At 45.3% G+C, this 23,528-nt stretch overlaps 3 protein-coding genes and 1 long non-coding RNA gene across 4 annotated transcripts; 1 reads left to right on the top strand and 3 right to left on the bottom strand.

Moving 5' to 3' along the window:
* Positions 1 to 891: 891 nt before the first annotated feature.
* On the top strand, positions 892 to 5,963 carry LOC117849831 (2-dehydro-3-deoxyphosphooctonate aldolase). Its single transcript, XM_034731534.2, has 14 exons — positions 892 to 1,050; positions 1,199 to 1,270; positions 1,762 to 1,859; positions 1,946 to 2,042; positions 2,487 to 2,552; positions 2,763 to 2,822; positions 2,944 to 3,018; positions 3,655 to 3,739; positions 4,265 to 4,323; positions 4,771 to 4,815; positions 5,154 to 5,252; positions 5,379 to 5,426; positions 5,528 to 5,575; positions 5,654 to 5,963. Exons 2-14 carry the CDS (start codon positions 1,232 to 1,234, stop codon positions 5,708 to 5,710), a joined length of 876 nt encoding a protein of 291 aa, XP_034587425.1. The 5' UTR covers positions 892 to 1,050; positions 1,199 to 1,231; the 3' UTR covers positions 5,711 to 5,963.
* A 143-nt stretch (positions 5,964 to 6,106) lies between these two features.
* On the bottom strand, positions 6,107 to 9,018 carry LOC117849830 (adenine DNA glycosylase). Its single transcript, XM_034731533.2, has 7 exons — positions 8,562 to 9,018; positions 8,359 to 8,418; positions 7,799 to 7,915; positions 7,602 to 7,699; positions 6,640 to 7,190; positions 6,448 to 6,551; positions 6,107 to 6,372 (listed from the first exon to the last, which is right to left on the bottom strand). The coding sequence occupies exons 1-7, from the start codon at positions 8,934 to 8,936 to the stop codon at positions 6,274 to 6,276; spliced, it is 1,404 nt and encodes a 467-aa protein (XP_034587424.1). The 5' UTR covers positions 8,937 to 9,018; the 3' UTR covers positions 6,107 to 6,273.
* Positions 9,019 to 10,788: 1,770 nt separating this feature from the next.
* On the bottom strand, positions 10,789 to 13,670 carry LOC117847461 (uncharacterized). The gene has a single exon (XM_034728677.2). It carries the CDS (start codon positions 13,446 to 13,448, stop codon positions 10,980 to 10,982), a length of 2,469 nt encoding a protein of 822 aa, XP_034584568.1. The 5' UTR covers positions 13,449 to 13,670; the 3' UTR covers positions 10,789 to 10,979.
* An 8,352-nt stretch (positions 13,671 to 22,022) lies between these two features.
* On the bottom strand, positions 22,023 to 23,525 carry LOC140222338 (uncharacterized). Its single transcript, XR_011897725.1, has 2 exons — positions 23,229 to 23,525; positions 22,023 to 22,726 (listed from the first exon to the last, which is right to left on the bottom strand). It is a non-coding gene; the product is annotated as an uncharacterized lncRNA (long non-coding RNA).
* Positions 23,526 to 23,528: the final 3 nt, after the last annotated feature.

The raw sequence follows: 23,528 nt of genomic DNA, 5'->3' as shown, positions 1-23,528 counted from the left end.
CCCAGAATATAAACTCTCAACGTTCAAATCGTCCCAGAGTACTCCTGAGTTATGAGCAACCAGTGTTCAGTCCAATACTCCATGGTTTCAAATACGCATGCTGCGAGCAAAGCGAGCCACCAGAGACGCATATGCAGGCAAACATGGAGGGCATGCTACAATCACAACAAACAAACAAAACTGTTTTGTATTGTAGATGCCGATGCATATTTCTATAAGTCAATTTAGACAAGTGATTTAAAACAAAGTTAACATAACTTATATTTTTTTTAACGAAGGGAGTATGAATTTTCATGGCAAGTTGAGGTGCTAAGCTTGGTCTCTCTTATAAAAGAATCGCGAGCGGGAGACGGCTGCAAATGCAGATAAAAAATGCTAGCATCAACAATATTGAAGAGGTTTTGAAGAAGAAACAGCAGTGATTCATCCGTTCTCGTATATCATGATATGAATACTCGTTTCAAAAAAAAATGATGTGGAATAATGGATGCACAGTACTAGTCAGCACTCTGCAGTCAGCTAGCTAATAAAATAAGATATCCTCGTTGCTTCTCCCATGCCTCTTCTTCACCTGCTGCTACGCTGCTGTACCATTCTGGTCTTATTTAGTTACCCTTTTTTCGGCAAAAAGAAAATTCTCCATCACATTAAACTTGCGGTACATACAAATGTAGACAAAATCAAAAATTAATTGCACAATTTTGTTGTACTTTGCGAGACGAATTTTTTAAATCTCTTTAAACAATAATTCACAAATACAAACGAAATACTACAGTTGCATATTTATACTAAAATACAAATTTTGCCGCTTCCAATTTTGGAACTAAGCCTCTGTTGGGCGGGACTGGGCCGCAGCCAAACGCACGAGGAGCACGAGGCCTGTCCGTACGCGACGTCAGAACATCGGGGTTCGTTCCGTCTATTTCCTCCCCCGTCGGCCGTCGCTGTCGTCCGTCCTCCGCTCCGGCTCTCCACTCCACTCCCTCCTCCTCCCGCGCCTCTCCCCGCTCCCAACTCGCATCTCGATCCCTCCGATCTCTCTTCTCCCCGGTTCGTGCTCCTCATCCTCCTCCCTCTCCCTCTCATAGTTCTCCTCATTGGGGAAATCTCGCTTTTTTTGTCTCCCTCTCCCTCGTGATTCTGCCGCATTTCTCTCGCGAGTTCTCGGACTGAGAGACAGGGGTGGCCTTGATCTTAGGTTGTCCCCGCGCAGGGAGCGAGGAAAAGGAGGATGGAGGGCCCGCCCGTCGCGCTATTCGACAGCCTCAAGGTGCGCATTGCAACTGCCTTTTGTGTTTATCATCGCTGGCTTGGTTGCGGCATTTCGTCGATCACACTGCGTGCTCTCGCGGGTACAGATCTCTCTTTTTTTTCGCCCCTCTGTTCCCAGCGAATATGTGGAAGCAACGCTTGTTGCTTTGCTGGCATGAATCTTGGTTGGAATCGTTGGATCCTCACCACTGTCCTTTTTCCTGTGGTTAAGATTGATAGTCTTGGTCTCTTGGAGCTGATAAGCGATAGCAATCAATGTGGTGTACTTAAAAAGGATTGCTGCCTTGAGAGTACCCTTGTGCCCGTGATAGTTTCTTTGTTTGCCATCATATAATGATACAGGCTGAAACTAGTGTAATGATATTTCAGGCACCGTGTTTGTTTCTTAGTTTGCCAATCATACAAGTGATACTTGTTACTAGAGTAATCATGTTTGGAGTGCCGTGTTATTTCTATGCAAAGGATTGAACCATCTGAGTGTTGCAACAGGCTGCCAAACCATTCTTCCTGCTAGCCGGGCCCAATGTGATTGAATCGGAGGAGCATGTCCTGAAGATGGCCAAACACATTAAAGGCATCACAACCAAGTGAGCAACTTAATCGTCATAGTTTTTTTAATAAGAAAACAAGCTAAATCTGAACCTGTTCTGTTTCTGTTTGTTGTCCGTAACAGGCTTGGGATCCCACTTGTCTTCAAGTCCAGCTTTGATAAAGCAAATCGTACATCATCGAAATCTTTCCGTGGTCCTGGTCTGGAAGAAGGCCTAAGGGTGCAGCCAGTTTTATCCTTCAAACTAGGCAGTTCCTAATTTCAATAACATTGGTGTTCAGTACAATGCACATGCAGTTAATACTTGCTAATTCATGTGCAGTCATAGTTTTTTTAGGGCACTAGTTTGGTTCTCTGCAATAGCAGATGATAATTGTGTTGTACGTACTTTTGGTTTCAGTGATTATCTAGATTTATGGGAGTGACAAAACAATACCAATTGAAATACCTTGCAGCACTTGTTATTTTGGCCTAGCCTAAGTTTTGAGAAGAACTAGTAAAAGTTAGCCATACCTTTGATTTCTTCAAGTTCAAGAGCCAATGGCAGTTCACTAACCTTTATTCTGTCAGGTTTTATGTCTATGTCTGCGTGATGTGTATGTAGCTTTCCACGTGCAATAATGTGTTGATATTCTATTCTTGTACAAATTTTGTCTTTTGTCAGATCCTTGAAAAAGTGAAAGCAACATATGACCTTCCAATTGTAACTGATGTGCACGAAAGCCACCAGGTATTCATAGATTCTGCTGTGTTGCTGCCCTATTTGGCTAAATTCTGCAGCAGATCTTTGCATGTTCTATGAATTAGGAGTAGAAAAGGATTTTCTTTTTGTACTCTGTGCAATTTTTGTGAACAAGAATGTTATTTCATGCTACTTGGTCTTTGCATTTCAGTAACAGTAAGACATGTGTGAACTTTTCCTTTTTTATTCCAAGCTCAGTGTGAAGCTGTTGGAAGAGTTGCTGACATTATACAAATTCCAGCTTTCCTCTGTCGTCAGGTACAATTTGTACAATGAGATTTCTACAGCAAACTACATTACCTTCATATGTTTAGGCATGATTCTACATATATTCACCACGTTCTTCATGTCTAATGCAAGCATATTACTATGATAACAGACTGATCTTCTTGTGGCTGCTGCTAAGACTGGAAAAATTATCAATATCAAGAAAGGGCAATTCTGTGCATCCTCTGTAAGTGCATCACTAGCTGGTAGTATAATTGAAATTTGAATACAAGCATTGTTAGCTACTTGCTAATTTACTGATTGAATTATTAGCCTAAAATGGTTCATGTATTTAGTGTTGCACAAAGGCACAATGGTTTTTATGAATGAGGTGCAATTTGGAAAGAAAGGAGCTATTTGCTTTTACCGGACATTTTCATTTACTTGAGACTAATGACATCTTGGCTTAAGCTGGTTGGATTTTCACATTACTTCAGCAATCAACATGAAATTTTAATAAGTGATCAAGGAGACTAGCAGTTCCCTTTCAGTCTGTGAGCATCTGCTCTGTGATAATCCAGTTATCTTTTTCTTGAGTGTTACCATATATTTCTTTAGATAACCTTTGTTTTAAGATGAAACATGTGCCATCGCAGCCTTACTTGAGCATATTTGTCTGATATTTTCTATGCAAAACAATTGTCCAAACATATGTTGTCTATTTGTCTTCATATTACTCAACTTTTTTTGACAAGATATGCAATCACTCGAGGGAGTTCTAATAAATTACCTTCTGGTTTAGCCTTAAAGCAAACTATTTCATCAGATTTGTGCTACTTTTCTTGATGCATATGCTTGTCAAAGTTAACCTGTACATTTGCAGGTTATGGTCAGCTCTGCAGAGAAAATAAGACTTGCTGGAAATCCAAATGTGATGGTCTGCGAGCGTGGTACCATGTTTGGCTACAGTTAAGGCATCTGTTGGCTCTTTCTTTTCTGTTTATTGCCCATATACACATCAAAAGAGAAAGCAAACAATCATGGATATAGCTCATGGGCATTAAGGAAACAAATTGCATACATACTATGGCATGCTACTCTTTCTGGACACAAACATGTTGTACGCTTGTAACATAACCATGAACTGATGGTTTCGTTGCCAAGGAGAAAGATGAACCAAGTAGCATTCGAGGGATGAAACTCTTCTTGAAACATGTGATGCTGTTGCATCATCATTTCATTAATTTACCAATTAAAGTTGTGAGAGATAGATTAGGGTTGCATGCAAATCATCTGCCGTACAACAAAGCATTCAGTACAATCGGTTGGATATCAAGCTGCAGCTCTCCTCATTTAGATCCTGAGAAGGAAATATAAATTTCACAGCAGCGCACCTACTATCTCTTATGCATGCCTAACATTATTAGTAGCTTACTGTTAGTTATTTCCGCATTGCTCCATGAAGGCTGATATTTATCTCAATGAACAAGCAGATGATCTAATTGTTGACCCAAGGAATCTTGAGTGGCTTAGGGAAGCTAACTGCCCAGTTGTAAGTATTGGAACCTTACTCTCATTCATAACTGCATAATCCACCTCCTCTTTAGACTCATCCAGCTTGTTTCTGATTGAACATTTCCATCTAGCTTATCGATATTTGTGGCATTCAACAGGTCTCTTATCGTGGGCCAACAGTTAAAAAAAAATACTAACTTATTATTTAAATCTTAGATAGATGCAATATGATAGTGGGAATGATGACTATTCTGGTGCTCTTCTGTTGTCAAAACCTAAGATTGAGCTTTTTCCACTTCTCTCCAGAAATAATGTCCAATGCTTTGGGGAAAGTTTTTTTATTATCCGTGACTGATTTTTGGCCTTTGATCTTGAAATTCACATTTTTGTTCTGTTGCCAAACCTTTCAATATTGCACTGTGTGCTAGCTAGCAATAACTACGGTGTAGATTATAAACCATTGATGGACCGGTATGCATTTCAGGTAGCTGATATAACACATGCTCTACAACAACCAGCTGGAAGAAAGGTATCTTTACCACTTGCAAATCATCTGATGTGAAATTGCATACAATTCATCTTGTAGCTTTTAGAGCACCATGGTGTTCCAACCTTGACCATCTCTACATCGGATAACCATAATCATAAGAATATGTAATATTATATGAAAGGGGCCTTTCGATCTTTCTAATAGTTTCACTATTCTGTTGAACATTTACCTAGTACCAAAACCAGCCCACTAAAACATAAGGGTTTTTTTTCACTTTACAACTTCAGGACTAGGCGACTAGCTCATAATGAACTCTTGTTATTTTGGTGGGTGTTTGTTTCTATTAAACTGGGGCATTTTGTGTTCTATTTTGTAAGCTTGATGGTGGAGGTGTTGCAAGCGGGGGCTTACGAGAACTAATACCATGCATAGCAAGAACTTCTGTTGCTGTTGGTGTTGATGGTATTTTCATGGAGGTAAAACATAAAGGAATATAAAGAAACTGAGCAAGCTATGTTGTTACTTTTAACAGAATCTGCTGTTATGCTCAACATTAAATGAAATTATCTAAATTAAATCTACTTTATTGCATAATCCCACAGGTACATGATGATCCCTTGAACGCGCCATGTGATGGCCCAACCCAATGGGTATAATTCACTTCACCATGAATCTTTTTCACTTTACATACCAGTGCTCATGATGTTTATCATATAAACACATGCTATTTGTTTTCTTCTCTTTTTCTTAGCCATTGCGCAATTTGGAGGAACTATTGGAGGAATTGTTAGCAATTGCTGTAAGTTTAACATCATTCAGTACATTCAAGCCAAATCTCTCAGTAATCTTACCTTCGTTTTTTCCCCCTCTCTTGAAGCGAGTTACCAAGGGAAAGAAGCCGTTCAAGATTGATCTCACTCCATTCCAGGAATGATCTAGTTTGGTAGTAACAGTGCACAATGCCACTGTCCATTTGTTTCAACTTTCAACAGGGTGTATTTCTTGTAGCTGTACTTGTTACTGTTTCGTGCCTAGCTGCCGCAGATGACTGTTATGTGTGAATTACTGAGTTGAAGCCTGTGTGGTTGGTTCGTGCTATTTCATCAGTTGTACCATGTGTCCATGTTATTGGACAAACAATGTCATCGCAAAATAAATGTGATTGCTGGCTGATTACCAGCTTTCTACTTCTGTTTATCCATATGATCTGTATTAACAGGCTCTCTCTCTCTCTCTCTCTCTCTCTCTCTCTCTCTCTCTCTGGGCAGTCAAAATGAATCGTGTGCAAACTAGAAGACTGCATAAAGTGCAATGGAAAAGTTGCAGATAATTTGCGCAACGAACCACCGGCTTTCTATTTTCCAGCATGCTTGCAGCGATAAGCAGTTTTAGAGTTCAGCTCTTCAGATGCATGCAACAAAATAGACATCAACAATTACAAGCTGCAGTTTCTACTACACTAGCCGTCTCTACTCCATAGTCGCCTGGCCGCCTGGGTTACTGCTTTGACCGTCTACTCCTTTTCCTCGTGGGTACTTGACCTCTTTCCGATACAGAGAGCCTTTTCTCCTTGAAAGCCTTGACCATGTTGTACACCTGAAATGAAGCCAAACATTAATTTTGATTAGATTTAGTGCGATTTCACATTGTAAATACTCCAGTTGCAATTACCTTACGAATACCAGATGTTAATCCCATGGACTCCACTGAGGACTCGTTAGTGAATTTCAACTTTGTGCTATCATCTTCCTTTTTGCATAGTCGATCCACACCATCTACAATGTAGTTAGTTAGCAAGCAAGACAGGAAAGTAAGACAAGGAACATAAATTGTTTTTTGTGACGAAAATCAACAAACTCTTACCTTTGAGATTAATAATCATCAGTTCCACATACATTGTCAAGCGAATATGGGAGAAAATATGGACATGCTGACCAACATCCTCCCGAAGGATCACATTGGATTTTCGTCCCATGTCGATGCTAAGCAACCTTGTCAAATACTTATCCATTGCTTTCCTCCTGTTCAGCGAATCGGTCTTCCCTTCATCCACAAGGACCAGCGGGAACTCCCAGAGCCCTGCAAGTAGGCCTTCCTCTGGTCTCTTGATCAGCAAAAAGAGATCGTCATTGCCCTTTGTGTCTGTCACCTCTTCTCCCAAGCCTTGTGCAATCTGGACAACACAAACAGCAGCAAAATCGCTCCGAGGTTTGGCCTTTGGAACCACTCGTGGGAAGTCTGTAACTTGGACTGATGAGTTTTCCAGAGAAAGTGCAAGGGCTTGGCAGTGACTTGAGACTGGGCATCCAGTGCAACCAGGCTTTGTCTTGCTACATAATGTTGCTCCTAATTCCATCATTGCTTGGTTGAAGTCCCCTGGTCTCAAAGGATCAACCAGCTGACCTGCAAGCTCCCTATGATGAAAAAAAATGTACATTGTGCAAGTTCTGAGATTGGTGTAAAGCTTCCCAATTCAAAATTGGATTCACAGCAAAAAATGTGGTTATAGGAGAATCAGGATCACTGTATCATTACCTGTCCTACTATGGTAAAGTTTGCACTAAGTTTAGGAGGTGATTGGAAAATGCAAGTCAGAACTGTAAGTTGAGATCGACTATGTACATTTTCATTTCAACTGTACAGCACAATGCAATGTATTATTAAGGCCTATTGTTCAGTGCAAAAAAGAAAACAGGACAAAGTACAATAAATGAAATTAGTTTACTGCAAAATTTCCAACATTGTAATAAGCATTCTACCATGAACAGACAACAAACCAGATGAACTCAAGTTCTTTAAGTTAAGGAGTGTACAGTGCTGCTAACCAGAATCTCTTCATTGTTGAGGATTTTTTTGGGTTGTCAGCAATGGCATGAAGCCTGCTGAGCACTCGTACCACATTTCCATCCACAACAGGGACAACCTGTAACAACAAGAAAGGCCAAAAATCATTTGAAAAAGGAATTGAGAAAGCGCGCGCGCACGCACACACTCTATCACGAGTTGGTAAACTGTGGACAACCTCATTGAAGGCTATAGAAGCGATGGCTCCTGCCGTGTAATCCCCAATGCCACGAACCTCGCGAAGGGCTGACGCTGTGCGAGGAAACTCCCCCTTTTCCACGATCTGTTTTGCTCCCTGTTTCCCCAACACAAAGAACATCAACCATAAACCACAGATAGAAGTACTTCATCCTTGATTCGTAGTACTAGAGACAACAATACTGTTAAATTAAAGGTAACTGCAAAAAGACAGAGGAAGGTCACCCAAAAGACTAAATTCCTTGCCCTAAAAGAAATACTAAATTCCTGACAAACTGCCCAAAATGCCCGATCACCAGATGAAGTAACATAATGACATCTCACAATTAGTTGAAATGCAATGCAAATCATGAACTACTGCTCAGATTTCTTTTCTTTCATTTAAAGGGAAATGGAACTCTGAATTAATCTTCCAGGCTCTCTGAGGCAAAACATCGAACAGGGAATGCGCGCAGCAGCTATGGTTGCCAAGCAAGCCCCAACCTTCTGATAGATACGCCCCAGTCCCTTCCTCATCAATCCATTACGAGCACAACTCACCTCCAGAAGAAATCGAGCCCTCCGGTAGTAGCCGAGCCCCGCCCACATCTCGTTCACCTCCTGCGGCAAGCATCAAACCACAGCCACGAATCAAGAACACGATTATCATTTACCCACAACAAGATTTTCGGGTCAAAGGTCGAATCTTTCCTACAAATCTGAAGCCTTTTCCTCTCTTGCCCAATGTACCAAGTATTGCTCACCTCCTGCGTGGCGGCGGCGAGGCTCCGCACGGTGGGCCACCGCGCCATCCACCGCTCGTAGTAGCCGACGACGACGGGCACCCGCGTCTGCTGCAGCATCACCTCCGACACCCACACCGCGTACGCCCTCTCCTCCTCGCCGCCGCTGGCGCGTCGCCACGGGAGGTCGCGCCGGTGCGCGTCGTACCACCGCAGCAGCTGCGCGCGCAGCGCCGCCGGGGCGGCGGCGGCTACGGCCACGGTCACTGAGGGAGCCAGGTCCTCGATGTCAACGGAGGAGGAGGCCACCGGGGCCGCCTTGGCGCGGCGGGGTTGGGACCTTCTGGTGGGAGGCCGGCCGCGGCGGTTGTCGGCCGCCTTGGGGTTCTTGGCCATTGAATTTTGAAATTTTAGGGCTTTGCCGCCACTGTGGCCCGTGGAGAGGGGACGAGACGAGAGAGGAAGCAGAGGAGCGACTAGCGACTAGCGAGCCCTTGTGTGGCCGGTAGTGGTAACCGGGCAGAAGTGTTTGAAAGACACGGCTGAAATTTGAACGAAATATGACAAAGGAAAAGCTTATCAAAATGTCAAATTTATACCCCTCTGGCTCTCTTTGTTTAAATACAAAATGAACTACAAATTAGCTTCTTCCCAAATGAGATGCTCTTCAACAAACTGATATTGGGCTACGGTGAAGCAAGTTAAAGGCTTATTTTGGTTGTGCCAAAAGTTTTAAAAAATTATGTAACCAGCCGGATGCTCTTCAAGACTTTTGTCCATACATCTTTCTTGTTTCGGTATGAACATGTTCAAGACTTTGTTTTTTTATTCCTGCCAGCCCTCACGTACACCATCTCCATCAAGCAGGTGTGCCCAAAGGTTCGTCCGCCATGACTACAAATGAAAAGAGGTAAATGAATATTTAAGCAAACACGTGCATTCCAATCCATTCCCATCATTAAGATCATGACTCATTCCAGTGAAGAATCAATTTTTGTACCTATCTCTGGTGCTTAAAGAGTTTGTATGGTTTCCTTGCTCCTGGTTCCATCGTGCATTCCTCATTCCCATTACTAGTTTCTACACGCACTGAAGTAGTATGAGCAGAGCCTCCGGAACCACGTCTTCCGTTGAAGATCCTACTCGGAATAGGCAGGCGATTAGGTTTTTAGGGAGCGTTGAACGCAACTGCTCGCTCCCTTTCTGCTGAGAACGACTACGCCTGACGGCCTTCCAGAATGACTACTTCAACTTCTTCCTGCTACGGCACTAGTGTTGTTCGAGGGACTTCACTGCATCAACTCGACACGGCATCAACTTTGTTTGGCTACATCAGCTAAGGTCAACCGAATAGAATGTCTATTCCAGTTGATGACGGAGCAGCCAATGCCTCCGGCAACGGCCCCTCCCTTGGGTACATTTTAGTCCTTCTCTATTTTATATTGATCATGCTTAAAGTGTTGTTTAACATGAACATTTGCCCGTATCTTGTTATCACTGAATCACTCAACTTGTGCATGGTAATATTTTACATGCTTAATTTTGGAATTAAAATATACTAAAAATACTTAGATTTCTAATGTATGTATGTATGTATGTATGTATGTATGTATGTATGTATGTACAGCGCATGCACATGCACAATACAAATAATGCAAGAGCGTAACCATGCCCAGGAGCATGAAGTGCTTCTATACTATTTCCTTTGGACAAAAGAGAGAGCAAATTTTACTATTTTCAAATGTGGGATGTTTCCTAAACGGCTAAACCGGCATAATCAAATATCTCGCTGCCGGCTCTAATTAAGACCCGACAAGGATAACGAAGTATCACTGTCTCCTATTCATGCTTAGCGCCCAGGGCTGGGTATCCTTTGAAACTATCCCTACCGCTGCTCGGATAAGCTGGCAGGGATGTTGACTTGAGACTACCGGTACTATTTACGAACCATACTGCCAGAACAAAAAAAAAATGGAGTTTGAAAATGGGTCAACATCAAGAGAATTTATTACAAAGTATCATATCAAAAGGCCACACTTTGTGAACATGTTGAATATTTGTTTTCTCCATTTTTGTATCCAGTGGGACGGCCATGTCAATCAGATTATAACAATTTTCTTGAGCGAGAGACTTACACATTTTGGATAATACTCCTCGTGCCAATGCAACTGTGTTTTGAATCTGAAATTTGCCACCATCAGCTGTGACCGTGTCAGCGACACATCGATGGAAAATTTTGGATTGCAAATTATTTCAATGGCAAATTTCAGATTGTATTTCGGGCAAATCACAAAAAGGGAAATCAAAGCCACACCACGATGCTGCCGGAAAGACAGACGACCAAAATCCGAACATGCATGGAACATCACACCACACGGCAATGCATCCATTCAGAAGAATGAATGAAATGCTCCCACATGACACGGCACACGGCATGCACTATGGATGACACGAAACACCTGCTGTTGCCTCCCACGGCGCAACGGCCGGCCTGGTTATACCGGTGTGCGTGCAAAGCGCCCAGAGCACGGTGATGAACTCGCCACCCAGCGCCAGGGCCTCCTTGTGTGCCTTGACGTGAAGCTCGCCGCTCGACGGTGCCAGGTACACCGTCAGCTCCGTCCAGAGGTCGGCCAGAAGCTCCCACACTTGATCCTCCCCTCGACCTGCTTCCGCCATCTGCATCAGCTTGTTCCCCAACTTTGCCCCCTTGCGCACCACGGCCGCCGCCGCCGCCGCCGTCTCCTCCTCCGGCCTTTCTGCGACCTCGACCAGCTTGTCAAAGCGGGTTCCTTGCTGAGACACATGGTACCTCCAACACCCTCCCAACACGTCCTTGAGCTCGTCCTTCGTGTCACTGTACACACGCTTGGTCCCTTCAATGTTGTCAGGGAGCAGCTCCGGACGCGAGACCACCAAGTAAGCAGCGTACCCAGACAGGGTCGTCGCCACCTGACGATGAGCTCCCACCGGGGTCTTCTTCTTCTTTTGCAGCGGGTACTTCACCTCCAAGAGGCTGGTAGCGATGTGCCAGGTGAGGATGACCTCGGCGACGCTCTTGCTCTCGCACGCATTTGAGAGCTGATGGGAGCTGTACTTCTGCAGCGTGGACCAGCCATTGCTGAGAGGAGCATCAACGTGGTGGCCATGGATGTGAGCCACTATGTAATCCATGATGAACTTCTTCACTTCCGTGGGCACTGCCTTCTTCTTAGGCAGGGTCATGGATGGTAGACGGCGGCCGAACCCAAGCACAGAGACTTGCTTGAAGCAGAGGTTGGGCCGGCTCATTTTCCTCCGTACCCACAGGATGCGGCGGATGAGCCCGGCTCTGATGCGGCTGTCGCGCCAGCGGCGCTTGGCGGTGTACTCACAGAGAAGAGACACCATGAGCCAGTTGGAGAGGATGAAGACGAGGAACTCCCAGACCTGTTCATAGAGGAAGGTGAGCAGGAGCAGCATAGTGACTGCTAGATCAATGGTGGTGAAGAGGACACCCGGGTACTGGACGACTCCTCTCAGGAGGCACACAAAGACCCTCATCGTGCCTTTCGATATGATGTAGTTGTCGGTAGTGATACTGCGGTACGCGTACACCACGTCCCCGTTGCCGCAGAGGATGAAGGTTAGGAGGCAGAAGGCCCATACTACGATGGGGAACAGGATGTAATTGGCTAGGAAGAAGAAGGGGTTGGAGAGCACGACGGGTAGAACAGAGTGGTAGTATTCGCACAGGAACTGGATCTCCTCGTAGAACACTTGGAACAGAGCAACTGCGACCACCGTGTCTTTCAGATCGTCCTCGTTGCGCTCCACCTCAACCTTTTGGGTTGACAGTGCAACCTCTGTGCTTCGCAGCAGCTCCTTGAGCAGGCCTCTGAAGATAAGGCTCCGGCAGCTGCTGGTTTCCACGTCGGTGATGGGGTGGTCCTCAAACCTCCGGCGTAGCAGCTTGTAGAGTGCGAAGGAGAGGCATAGCCTTTTAATACTTGGATCTTGTTGGAGTAGGTCGCCCATGTCCTGTGTCCAAATATCGCCAACCGTGACGACGACATTATCCTTCAGCTCCAGATGATAGCCATCCATGGGGCTAACCTTCATCTCCAAGTCCTCCTCTCCCATAACAGCGTACTTGCACTTGTTCAATAGCTCTGCTCCATCGTCTCCAACTTCTTGCAGCTGATGGTCTTGCTTCTCAATAATCTGGGCCATGTACCAGCTGAGCTGCTCGGCGTTCTTGCCGTAGGCGAAGGAACGCTTGAGCAGCTCGTTGATGGCGACCCTCTGCAGCAGCTTCGCAGCAGCGAGGACCCATAAGGTGCCATAGATTGCCTTCTTGCCGGTGCTGCTCAGGTTGTAGAAGACGAGGTAGCCCAGCCAAGCGATGCGGGAAGCGCGGTCGATGGTGCTCGAGTAGGACTGCGCACCCACGCTCACCAGGATCGCCTCCACCTTCTTGCGGAGGAGCTCCACAAGAAGCATCCACATCAGGATCGTCCGGGCTCGCAGCGACAGCTCGGTAGCACCACCACCAAGCTGTCGACTGTAACTGGAGCTAGTACTGTAACTAGCAGCAGCAAAGGCAGCGCCTTCGTTCTTGGCCTCGGAGAAGAGGTACGACATGACGGGGAGGAAGAGGGACAGCGAGGGTGAGAGGAAGAGCCGGACAGTGGGGTTGAGGATGGCGCTCACGTCGGAGAGCCGGCTGAAGAGGTTTAGGTTGAAGAAGAGCGCGGCGAGCATGAACATGACGACGGAGGTGAACACCATGGTGGACTCATTTCTCTGGTCTGCATAGGAGGCGGTGAGGTTGTGCACAAAGGGATGGAGTAGGGCATCACAGCCATGTCTAGCATAGCTAGTATTTGTGCTGTTGCTATCATGTTGGCTATTGGCGAGGAAGATCATCTTTGCTGGATGATGACTGCGTGGAGTGCATATGGATATATGTCCATGCTATACTGGATGTGTGCATACATATATGTATGGACATCTTGTACCCAATCGAACATGGAATCGCGTGGATGACAAGATAAATTTCATCAAAAGAATTAAAGTGAAAGCACTGGTATATATCGTACATGGCATTGTTCTTTGATCAATCATTGCTTTGTGCCTCTACTTTCGCTTTTTTCCCAAATTGAAAGGCTTTGCATCATGTTCTGCCAACAAATCTCTAATAGCTTGAATAACACAACTATCGCTAATTGTTCGAGAGGGCAAAAAAAACACTTGCTGTAAAAGACCTGAGCCATGGACCCTGACCTTTAGCAAAACTTATCACTGGCTGTTTTAAATAAAGCAGCGCGGCAAAACCTGAGCCATATGGACCCTGGCCTTCGATTTGGTTCCTCAACAAATTATAAACCAATCAGTCTTAGTTGCTGCATTATAGTATTTCCTGGTATGAATACATGTGTGGTTCATTAATAACGTAGTGTTAGGTTCAAAAGATGTCACCGCTAGAGAATTCGTACCGGTGAGAATTAGAGCCGTGATACTGATACTAGCTAGTAGCTAGCAACCGGTGCTAGCTAGAGTGTGTAGAAATAATTACTGTTGGGGGTGCGTCTTAGGAGGCCTAAGGGTAGGGACCCCTTATGTGTAAAAGAGGTTCAAAATGGGATCTAAGGGCTTGTTTATAAGGGCTAGGGATTTTTTTTTGAAAAGATTGGCAGGAGCTCTGCCTATTCATTCAAGGAGATGAGAAGTTCGATTAAAGTTTTACATGGAAATTACATGAAAAAAGCAATCACTAGACACATGATGTAGCAAAGCGAAATTGAAGGAAATCATGGAAGGTTGAGCTCTTCTCATATTAACGGAGTACCACATGCCCTTCTTCGAAGCATAACGTCGTCCTGTATGTGTTGAAAAATCAGATCCGCCCGCATCGATGTATTGTTGAAGATCCGTCAATTTCTTTCCTTCCATATGTTCCAAGTGATATATATAATAATCGCCGCCACTGATCGTCTTTCTTGTCAACGGGTTCAGAGTTTCATGCCACCATTGCTCTATGCCCTGTACCGGATCCGACAACAGGTGAGCAGGCCACCCCATCCAATTAGCAGCCAGGAACCAAATCTCCTTCGCATAGGGGCACTGTAAACAAATGTGTGCCGCTGTTTCCGGAGCCTGATCACACATCACATAAGTTTCTGAACATGGCCAATGCCTGATTATCAGTTTGTCCGCTGTCAGTATGTTGGATTGAGTTAGAAGCTAGGCAAAAGTCTTCAGTTTCCCTTCAGCGTGTGCTTTCAAGATGCTGTCCCCTTGCATGGTAGTAAATGTCCCTTGCAACTGAGCCTGATAAGCAGATTGTGCCAAGTAGGAGCCGTCCGCAGTCCATCGCCACCTGATAGAATCCTCCTGTTGAGTAAATTGGACCCCTTGCACAAGATCCCATAGGATAATAAATTCAGCCATCTCATAGGGCTAGAGACTCAGTTGTAACATCCAGAGATCTTTTTGTAAAGTCTAGAACATGTCTGTAATATTCAATCCCACCAATAAAATTAATATAAATAGGTACCTCCTCCTCCCTATAAATAGAGCCCTAGGGTTTGGAGGAGGGGACTTTTGGTCATTTGGTCATTTGGTTCACTTGGCTTGTTCTCTCCTTCCTCTTTCTCTCTATAATCTGTTCGGGATTTCTAATCCCAACAGTGGTACCCACCGTGGTTTCCACACGAAATAAAAGTTCACGATATACCACCAAAGGAGAAAAATATATAGAACGAAGCGCATATTTTTTCTCCCCAGAATAAATTATTTGATCACGTCACCTTCGTTCATTTCCATCTCGCTTCACAACAACAAAAAACATGTGATTTATAATGACTATTCTTTTGATGGTTTATCACTTGCTTTGGCAAAGGAAACAAAGCTATGATGACCGTCGCTAATTTCTGGCTAATGGAAACCAACAAATCCAATCGAAGCTCACCCATGATATTAAACAAAGAAAAAGCTTGCAGCTCTACCCTCGATGCTTCCAGGAGACTCAGCCTCGTATGTTGAGAGAAGCACCCACCCATGCATTACCTACACGCATGCAACACCCGAGCTTTTCCGGAGCAAAACCCGGAAGCACCGACACATATGCTCTATATGCTCTAGATAATCAAATGCATGATCGAAGCTGGCAGGACCTGCCAATATATTTTTTCAAGCATCTGCATCTCATCAAAAGAAGCACAGGATTTCTTTCACTTTATCTCCCTAATGACGTTAAGGTAAAATAATGCAAGTGGAATTTCAGCATTTTACCAGTCTCTTTGTCATTCTTTCACCCTTGCTGAGTGACCGACTCAACCACTTTGTTTTGGTGATGAGCATTGATTCCTTTTATTTAATCAGTTTTATGGTGGTAAAGTTAAAATACTTGAACATAGCGTACTGCTCAAGACCTTAGAGTAAAAGATGCTCAACCCTAAAGGCTAGAACCTCGCAGCAAGCACGACTTCCCCGGCAAGCTCACCGTCTCGCGGCAAGTGCCGATCTCTACAGGACTGATCTTTCAACCCTCGAGGGTACTCCGACCGTACACAAGACAAGCACAGAGCTAGGCTGCACCTTCCATCAGTGAACCTTGCAAAGTTAACCTCAGGCTACTAGTCATTTCCAAACTGATTAACCTCACAAAGTCGCAATCCGGACGCACTCGAGGCTAGAGGCCAGTACGGTTAACCTCACAAAGTCGCAAATCAAGTTGTGCTCGAAAACTCGGCTAACCTCAAAACTAAACAACTCGGCTAACCTCGCTAGTTTTGAGCCAAGACAGCAAAACTCGGATAACCTTGCTAGTTCGGGATCAACGAACAAAACCCGGCTAACATTGCATCTTCTTTACTACTTGGGGCTTCGAAGCTAACTACTAATGACTAATAACTAAACCTCAATTGAAAGAACCCTCGAAGCTGTTGTATAACACGGCATTGAAGCTGACCCTCATAGCAGAACCTCCGTGTAACCTATAAAAGAGGATAATGCCACGATTAGCCTTAATGCACTTTGGATCGAGGATAACGCCCAAACCGAACGCAGCAACGAAAGGCTACAATGGAGCTCCGATCCTAGCAAATAATAGTTTTAATAACCATGCTACGCTAATTAGCAAGCCGAGTCTGCACTTCCTGTCTACTTAGAACCCTCGCGGCAGGAAGCTCATCTGCAGACCCTCTGCAGCAAAAAGCTCCGCGACGAGCTGATCCCTCGTGGGCTCGCGGCTATCACTGACCTCGGCAGATAACTCAAACTTCCGCAGCTAGCTGAACCTCCGAGGCTCCTAAGCTGCAAGGCAATGTATGCATGCGTCAAACAAAAAGCATGCACACATTATATATTCTTGGCTACTAGTTCGAATGGTTCTTCGGTACGTTCAAGTAGCAGAGATCAACTCCTCGCGAGTTCCCTGGTGGTGTGGAGATTGTTCCCAAGGGCCAAGGTGAGGCCGGCAAGGTTTCAAACAAAATCTGACGAAATAAGTTGGATGCAATGAGCAGAGATGTACGTTGGAGCTGAAGAACGACGCATCAAATAATTGACGTCTTTAATTAACCGTTAGAATCAAAAGTTATGTGGTTTTGCGAGGGAGAGGGAGTAGCCGAGTAGGAGAGAAATAGGGTTTAGTAGTGTGGGAGAATGAATTTAAGATAGGGGATGAGTAGCCAGTCCAAGCTTAGATTATTAATACAAACAAAAAACACTTGAAATTCCATCCAAATGCTAAATAACTGGCTGGTACATGCATGTACACGTTGTTGCTGAAACAAAAGGCCCATCTGGACGAAATTAATTATGCAAAAATCACACTTTCACACGCAGGCAATGAAATCACACGCACGTGACACCAAGTTGAAGATGAAAACTTTGATATGAGGAAAGCCTGCTAATAACTTGCTGGCCATCATGGCCGTGGTGCCGGTGCCGGTGCCGGTGCCGGTGCCGGCGCCGGCGAGGGTGGTGGTGCCCTTGTCCAGCAATCAACTTGGTCGGTGGCATAGATGGCTTCGTAGCCTGTCAGGCCGACGGTGACCGGCTGGCACACGTAGGTCTGCACCTTGGTATTGGGCTTGTTCAGCGGGTAGGAGGTGACCTTGGCGCTCACCATCACCATGACGCTGAACCTGACCTCGCCGCTGTAGTTGTCCCAGATGTAGCTGGTGTCTGTGATCTTGAGCCGCTCCTGCAGCGTGATCGTCGTCTGCGGCGGCACCGTGAAGTTGCCCAGCTTCAGGCTGCTGCCGATCGGCTCATGTGGGGCCTGCATGTCGAAGAGGCTCACCGTCGTGCCGTTGCAGTCGATCCTGGTGCGGCCGCTGGGGTTCTTGGCGACGACGATGACAAGAAGATTCGTCGTAGTCGCCTTGCGCAACGTCACCTGCTGAGTAGCAGGCTGATCCTGCTGGCCTGCTCCTTCACCGGATCCGGAACCACAACCAAGGAAGCATTCCTTGGGAAGTCCGCTTGATGTTCCAATAGTGACGTCAAATGCTGGTTGATGGTTCACTTGGGAAACTTCGGCTTCCGTCGGGTAAGGACGGCTGGACGACTTCGTCACTGTTCCGAGCTCCGGTTCTTCTGCCTTCTCGCTAAGGGTGGAGCTTGGCTGTGCCGTCGACCCCACGCCTACCTTCAGCACACGCACGTCCCGCTCCCACAGCCTGTCGGCGCTAATGTAGCCGTTGTTGATGGAGAGGCTGACGTCTTCGGGGCGGAGCACGGCGTGGATCACCAACGCGATCACGGCGATGGTGAGCGTGGTCACCGCGGCGGCCATCGCGTAGCGCACCATGTCGAGGCAGGGGAACCTCGTGTGCTCGCCGTCGTCGCCTGCAATAACATATTTTATGTCACTCATCTCGCGCCCACTTCGCTTGCTCATTACGAACATGAGTGGACAAGGGAGGGAGAAGATCGATGTGTGTGTGTGTGTGTGTGTACTCATGCAGACCCAAATACCACCTATAAGAAGGGGCACATATATGTGGATCTAGGTACTTTATTTATTGCACTACTGGAAATAGGAATTTTCCTAGCGCTTATTAAAACAGTCAAGGAAATAGGCAAAACCGACGAGAAAACAGGAAAACTAATTTTCCTGATGGAACTGATGACAGGACTAGCACGACAGGGAAAACAAAAACACCTCATTTTAGGGTAATAAGAACCACCTTACACAAAGTATGAATGCAATCACGTTTTTCTATTTCAGGCCGCCCTTGTGTGCATTGAAGGCTAGGACAAGTGTGAGCGCATGAAATGGTAGAATTTTTATTAAACTTCGTGTGTTTGTATTTCCTATATTGTATTCGGATTTATGATTCGTTTGCACTTGTAATGCTTGGTATATCTTTATCAACAAATTAAGATCCTTAATTATACTGTATTTTGGAATGAGCTTTTATGTGACACAACTTGCCTGCGCAAATTACATTGATCACTTTGGATCACAAAACCCTATACTCTTGATCTAATTGTCGGCCAAATGATTTTTTATTTTGTTTTTTGTGTGTCTTACAACAAAAATGATACAGTACCTTTTAAGTTGAGTCAGTGCCAAGCAAGGGACGATGCTGACAAAAGGCAAAGAGAGGAAATTAATTATATTAGAAGCATACTTTTATTTTCAAATGCAGCGTGCTTAGTTTATTTTCACTGCCGGCTAAAGCATCACTTGATGTGGAGGTTTGGAATAGTATCTAATATTAGAACACCGACATCACGGTAGCAGCGAATGTGGGTTGTTTTGGCTTGCTCTCAAGTCCTTTTTGGTTTTGCATTAGGTGACATTATTATGCAATGAGTTGACAGTTCTCCTTATGTGTGCAAGTCTGGGATTGCATGTTTCCGTGTACGCTAGCTAACACGAAAAAACGTAACCCGGCCCAATGCACACAGAGACGCTATCGCTGTCGTCGGTATGCAAGACTCTCCAGGGTCTCCAGGGGATCGGAGCCTCCAAGGCCAACTAGTGTATATAAAGACAGCCAATGCACTCCATGGTTGCTGCCAAACTACGTACTGACAGTCACAGTTCACCGGCCATGGCGATCCAGATCCCTCCTCCCGGAAAATGGAGCCACAAGCACATCGTACTTGTAGCCCTGATAGGAAGCCTGGTGGTGAACGCCATCACGGCCGCCATCTTCATCAGCATCTCCCCCGCGCACATCTCCTTCTCTATCGAGAACCCAACAACAATTGACAAAGCCGACCAAGATACCAAGTACCACAAATTCACACTCGTGGTGAACAACAGCAGCCCGCACACGGCGGTGCACTACGGCGCCCTCAGCGCCGAGATATGGTACACTGAGGAGGCGTGGGTGCCGGCGGTGGCCGACCGGAGCTCGCTGGACGACGGCACGACGCAGCCGCCGGGAAAAGAGGCCCGCATCGACGTGTCGGCCGAGTACTGGAAATCCGAGCAAGGGAGCACGCCGGGGGAAAGCTCCAACGAGAAAAGGAGTCCGCCGCCGGCCCCCGCCGGCGAGAAGGACTGGTCCAACTGCACGGTGCTGGTGATGGGCAGCGTGTGGTTCAAGTCCAAGGGGTGGATCAGCACAAGGTCGTACGACGTGAGGGCGAATTGCTCGCAGGTGAACTTCAATAAACCTGGCACTTTTCCATGTAAATAAGGCGTGTCGACGCATGCACCCTGGCCACCGATCGATCTCTGTAATACTCTTTGTTTCCAGTTATCTTTTATTTTTGGACGTTGTGTTTCCAGTTATCATGCATATTTTTATCCACGGGCGTCCTTGTTGTGCTGCATTTGGCACCAAAAAATGGAACATGCATGATTTCGTCCTAAACGAATAGCTAACCCACCCTTGGGAAGAACCAATTTCTTCTACATCAAGCCATTTTCTAATAGCTGTCATATATTATTATCATATATATGATCATAGTAAAGAGTAGCCAGCTGCCCAGCTTGTTGTGGATTATTTTTGTGCTACTTGCACCAATGGCGTTGCATGTGTCGCCAATATCAGGCCCAGGTATATGTAAAAACATGGTGGTCCTCTCTGGGACCTGCTTTTCTTTAGACATTTCTAAATTAGCAAGGGCATGAACTTGTGAACAAACAATTCTGGAATTTCCGACTTTGGCAACCTTTTTTGTCTTCAATATTTAGCGCGGTAGTAGGGACGACTAGAGAGTCTCTCCACTTGTGTTCTAGAGGTCCTGGGTTCGAATCGACAGCAAAATAAGTATCGATAAGAGTATTTATAAAAATAAATTCTCTTCACTACACCCTGTGTAGGAGATTTTAGCAATGGGCACGAGAATTTGCTTGTAATGATAAAATAAAAGGCATGCTGTGGGAAATAAATAATATGCCACTCCTTCATAATTTAAGGGCACAGAAAAACATTTGGGGCATATTGCTCCCAAAATAAAATACGGATTTCAACCATGGAGACACTTTCGTTTAGCTTCCGGAAAAAACCCTCTTTCTGTTCTGTTGGGGAAACATTCTCCCAACAAAACTACAAAATATTATTCCCGATGAACATACATTCAAGATGTTAATTAATTCCAGCAGATTCCCTTATGCAAGGTCACAAAATCTATTAGCTACAACTAAAGTTTGCATCGTACCAAATTTTAGAACAGCGAGGCAAATAAGAAACTTGAGATGGAAATTACGTGGTTGTACTGTACAAGACTTCAGTGAGAACTACTACAATGCACGTGTAGCATAGGCCGAGGGGGAATCATAGAAGAAGCACTACTGCATGATGCGTATGAGATAATGATCGAACCATATCCATCAGACAGACTTAGGGGGTGTTTGGATACTAGGTGCTAAATTTTAGCAATGTCACATAGGATGTTCGAATGCTAATTAGGAGGACTAAATATAAGCTAATTATAAAACTAATTGCAGAACCCTGTGCTAATTCGCGAGACGAATCTATTAAGCCTAATTAATCCATCATTAGCAAATGGTTACTGTAGCACCACATTGTCAAATCATGGACTAATTACACTTAATAGACTCGTCTCGTGAATTAGACTCCATCCTATGTTTAATTCTCCTAATTAGCATCCAAACATCCGATGTGACAGGTGCTAAACTTTAGTGGGGTGTATCCAAACACCCCCTTAATACTCCATCTGCACAGCTATACAACGATAAACTGCAGAAATTGAACCAATTCTGATGGAGAGAGTTCGTTTCAAAAAAATTCTGATGGAGAGAGCACGCGTAGTACGTACCACCATCCCTGGCAGGAGGACACGGCAAGCCGGATCTGAGAGGGTTGGTGGCCGGAGCTGAGGCAGCCCATTTTGTGTGCTCGATAGAGAAGGTTAATGATTGCTGACTCATCATTTCTTCCATGAACAGCAATATACAAATTTTGACAGTTGCACCAGGTCATTCATTTTACGCAAAGAAAGGAAGTGCCAAACCTAACAGGTAATGATCATCGTCAGAGAAATTTTGAAACACACAAGAGCAGCTACCCAATTGCTAACAAGTTCATACAATTCTCAAAAAAAAAATTAATTAAAATAGCATATCATTGGAACTTTGAAGCCCCGTACAAGTAGCAGCCATTTGGTCCACACATGCAATGGATACAGTTTGGAAGTGCCATCAGCAACATGAACTTCCTACCATTAGAACCAACTATGAATTATTTCGTATGTCTGAGAACTTGAGGCGTCATTCTACCTTTACGGCTTCCTGTCTTGTCTTGCCTTTACTGCTTCGTCGTATCCCGGTATGAATCGAAGCATACCAACGATTTCTTTAATGTTTGCGTTCCCTGAGCCAAGCTCGAGCTCTGCCCATGCCTTTGTTGCTATGAAGCAATCCACAGTAACCTTAAGGAGCTCAGCATGCGCTTCGCCATCCTCTTCCTCTTCCCCCTCATCGTTGCCCTCTTCCTCTTCATCCTCTTCTTTCCCATCCTCTTCACATCTCTCCCCTTCTTCCTCTCCATCTTCCTCGTCGCTTTCTTCTTCATCATCATATTCGGTAAAGAGATATACGAGCAGGAAAACAACAGCAGCGAAGACACTAATCACATAGCACTCCCTTTCGTTTCTTATTATGAACCTATATGAACATGCTTGAGAAGATTTTCTTTTGTTGTTCCTGCCAGCCCTCACACCATCTCCATCTGTGCGTGAGCACGCGTCCGAAGGTTCATCCGCCATGGCTACAAATGGAAAGAGCTAAATGAAGATTTAAACAAATAAATGCATTCCAATCGGTTCCCTTCAACAATATCATGACTCCTCCATTCCACTAAGACCTAAGAACTGAATTTTGTACCTACACATGCCAAATATCTAGAACACAACAGTACTTGGGAACCATTCTAAGACAGGAAACCTTGCATGCACAGATTGGAGATTTGGACTAATCCGTACAAATTCCCACAGCAACCGGTCTACTTGGAGAGGGGGGTTTTTTGTAGAAGCTTCTGAACTAAATATAAGCACTAGTAAAAAAGACGTGTAAACGTGTAATCAATCAGTCATCAGACTTAATTTCTGTGCGCGTTCTCATGATTAAGGATTCGATTGGATTTCCGTAGCCGTAGTGCGATGTGAGGGCGAGCAGTCGAACGGATTCCTCCCTAAGCCGATTGCAACACGGAAGAATCAAGAAAGCAGAGACGAGCCGACCAAGAAATGCGGCGAGGGAGACGCACGTACCGGCTCAGATCTTGGCGGCGGCACTCCGGCAGGGCCGGCGGGAGGTCACCGGCGGGCGGCGGCGGCGGCGGCGATTTGATGCGGGGAAAGATTTGAGACCAAAACGGTTGAGGACTTGAGGAGCCAAACGGCGCCAAGATTTCCCCTTTTAAGAGACCAAGCCGCGGCAACTGACGATCGCAGCGGACCAAAGTGGGCTGTGCTTTCGACATCACGGCCTTAGCCCACGCTCGAATAGCAGCCCATTCGCGGCCCTGACGGGTGGGCGCCTCGTCGTCTCCGACGAGCCAACCCCAGCCA

Source organism: Setaria viridis, chromosome 3, assembly GCF_005286985.2.
Source record: "Setaria viridis chromosome 3, Setaria_viridis_v4.0, whole genome shotgun sequence".
Lineage (NCBI taxonomy): Eukaryota > Viridiplantae > Streptophyta > Magnoliopsida > Poales > Poaceae > Setaria > Setaria viridis.
Note: the sequence above shows the minus strand (reverse complement) of the source record. Positions and strands in the feature narration are given on the sequence as shown.